Below are 2,817 nucleotides of genomic sequence, written 5' to 3'. Positions count from 1 at the left end.
AAATTCACAGAAGGGGGCCAGACATTGGTAGTTCAGGAGACGTAATTTTCGGATTACTTGTTTTGGAACTCGAAGTCCTTCAAGAGTTCACCTCATTTTTAACATGTTCAATACAGACGGGGTCTGAGCTCTATCTCTCTGAATAAAGCCTCAGAAAGGCCCCAAAGCATCTGCCCGATACTCTTCTAGTACAACTGATACACAGGAAGGCGCCTCGGCGCCCACAGCGCCTTTCCGAGGCGTTCTGTCTAGGGAGGGACATGGCTTCGAGAAGCCTCTGGCTGAGAGGGCTCAGCGCGCAGATGAAGATGAGAGCTGCCCCAGGGCTGCTTCTGATCTGTCTCCATCATCCTGGCCTCTGCAGTGTCACTGCAGTGAGTCTGCCGTGTCCCACTCACACCCTCTGTGCTGCAGCCACAGAGCTTTTCAGATCTTCCCTTCGAGAGTGTTTGCGTTGATTTCCACCGGTGGGGAGATGACGGAGGCCGGGGGCTTTGATCCTTTTATCCTAGATATCGTAGGGATGGGGACAGGCCAGCAGGTCCTCAGGCTGACAGGAGGAGGCTGGTGGAGAGGGAGAGACTGGGCACAGGCATTTCCCCTCCACTGGGTGCCTCTCACGTGGATGTGTCTGGACAGGGAGCTTCGGATGCTGGTTGATTCCTGTTGGGCTAGCTCTGAGCTCCTGATGGGGACAAGGACACAGCTTGAGATCGGGGTTCGGATACGAGCTGGGTTAGTGCCAGTGCTCGGGGTTCAAAGGTGGACAGGGTTTGCTTCGAGATCTGGGGTTCTGATGAAGGCAAGGTTTACTTTCTATTTAAGGAAGGGTCTGTTCTGGGATGTGCAGTCCTTGCATCTGTAGGACTTGTCCCAAGATTTGGGGGTTATGCTGTAGCCCTGGGTAGTGTGGCACCTGGGGGTGATGAATTGAACAGGTCTTCCCTGAAATTTGGGGGTCTGACACAGACAGGATTTGGTCTAGAATTTGGGGTTCTGATGTAGGTTGGCTAAGGGATTTGGGTTTCAAATACTAGTACAAGCAGAGTTGGCTTTACCATTTGAGGTCCTCATATACAGTAGGCGAGGTTTATTTTGAACCTCAGCTTCCTTACCTGGGTATGGTTGGCTTAAATCTTGGAGCGCTGATGTAGACATGGTTCCCATGGAGAGTTGGGGTGCAGATATGGGTAGATTTGACTTGATTTTGGGGTGCTATTATGGTCAGAGTTGGTCTCATGCTTTGGAGCCCTATGAGGACACTTGCTTGGGGTTGGATTCTGGTGTACTCAGCCATGGTGAACTTGGCATTTGCTTCAGCTGTGGGCAGAGTTGGCTTTGAATTTGGGGTCCAGATGTGGGAAGTTTGTTTTAGGGTCTGGCATCCTTACGAACATAGTAATGGCTGATGGATTGGGGTTCTGATGCACAAATGGTTGATTAGAGATTGGGGGCTCAGAATTGGGCATGTCTGCTCTGACTTAGGGTCATGATCTGGGTAGAGTCTGTTGCAGGCAGGGGCAGCTTAGAGACTTTATTTGAGGTTCAAACGTGGGCATGGTTTGCCCACAGATATGGGTCCTCAAGGGGGCAGAGTTTGTCTCAGGCTTCAGCGTTCACCAGTGAACACGGTCGCTGGAGGATTTGGGGTTCTGATGGCCACTTGGATAGCCTGGGATCTGGGGTTCAGTCTTGGCCAAGTTCCTTGGTTTTGGGTCCCAACGTGGGCAGGGCTTGTCCTGAGCCTTAGTGTCCTTGTGTGGACTCAGTGGCCAGAGGATTTAAGGTTCTAAGGCAGTCATGGTTACCCTGAAAATTTTGGGTTCAGGCTTGGGCAGGTCTGTTCTGGATTTGGGGTGCTGAGGTGAACGGGGGCTGTTTCGCTCTTTAGCGTCCTTGCATGAACAGTTTCCGAAGGATGTGGGGTTCTGAGGCATCTGTGGTGAGCCTGGAGGTTTGGGGCTGTCTCGGACAGGTTTGTTCTGGGCTTGGGGGCAGGTTTGTCTGGCCTTGGGGGTCCTTGTGTGGACACGGCTGGCTGGAGGATTGGGGATTCTTATGTCCATGTGTCCAGCACAGAGACTGGGAGTTTGCTTTGAGTTTGGGGTCCTGCTGCGAGCAGGTCTGCCCTGGGTTATGGGGTTCCACTGCGGAAGGCTCTTTTAGGGCTTGCAGTCTTGTGTGGACACTGTTGGCTTTGGGACTTGGGTCCCTGATGAAGACTTGGGGAGCTTGAGGGTCTGAGCTGCTGGGGGTCCTGCTGTGGCAGACCGTTTGGGGTTGGGTTCCTGGCATGGGCAGGATTTGCTTTGGGATCGGAACCCTAAGAGACAGGGCTGTTGGTGGAGTGGGGTCGTCCTGCGGACAAGCTTTGTCTTGAGATTTGAAGTCTGATGTGACTGTCTGGGACTGGGAGAACCTGTGTGGCCAGGGACTGCTCTTCCACCTGCGGGTTCCAGGGGGCTGGGTGTGTTATGACACCTGGGGGTCCTCACTGGGCTGCTTCCCTTTGGGGTCAGCAGGTTCAGAGGGGACTGGGCGCCCGGGGCCAGGGAGTATGCAAGGCTAGGGCAGGGGTTGAGAAGGGGCCACCTTGGTCCAGGTACTGGAGCAGCTGCAGGTTCAAGGGGATGCCGGCTGTCAGGTCCAGCTGCTCCTTGAGCTCCTGCACCGTCATGTCGCCATGGCAGTCTGTCACTGTGAACATCTCCCCGGTCTCCTCCAGCAGCACCCGCATGACAAAGACGTCTGGGGCCAAGTCCAGTGCCATGTTCACGGCCTGCGGGTCCCCGCTGTGGCTCAGGCTGTGGGTGTGGC

General features: G+C 54.5%; 1 protein-coding gene across 1 annotated transcript in view; it reads right to left on the bottom strand.

Moving 5' to 3' along the window:
• Window positions 1–2,817, bottom strand: part of ANKRD60 (ankyrin repeat domain 60) — an 8,040-nt gene that overhangs the window by 5,102 nt on the left and 121 nt on the right. The window contains exon 2 of the mRNA XM_006758848.1: window positions 2,593–2,804. Within this exon, the coding sequence (XP_006758911.1) occupies window positions 2,593–2,804 (212 nt within the window). The remainder of the gene's footprint in view (window positions 1–2,592; window positions 2,805–2,817) is intronic.

This window comes from Myotis davidii, unplaced genomic scaffold (genome assembly GCF_000327345.1).
Source record: "Myotis davidii unplaced genomic scaffold, ASM32734v1 scaffold75, whole genome shotgun sequence".
In the NCBI taxonomy this organism is placed as follows: Eukaryota; Metazoa; Chordata; class Mammalia; order Chiroptera; family Vespertilionidae; genus Myotis; species Myotis davidii.
This window is presented reverse-complemented; position numbering and strand designations above follow the sequence as displayed.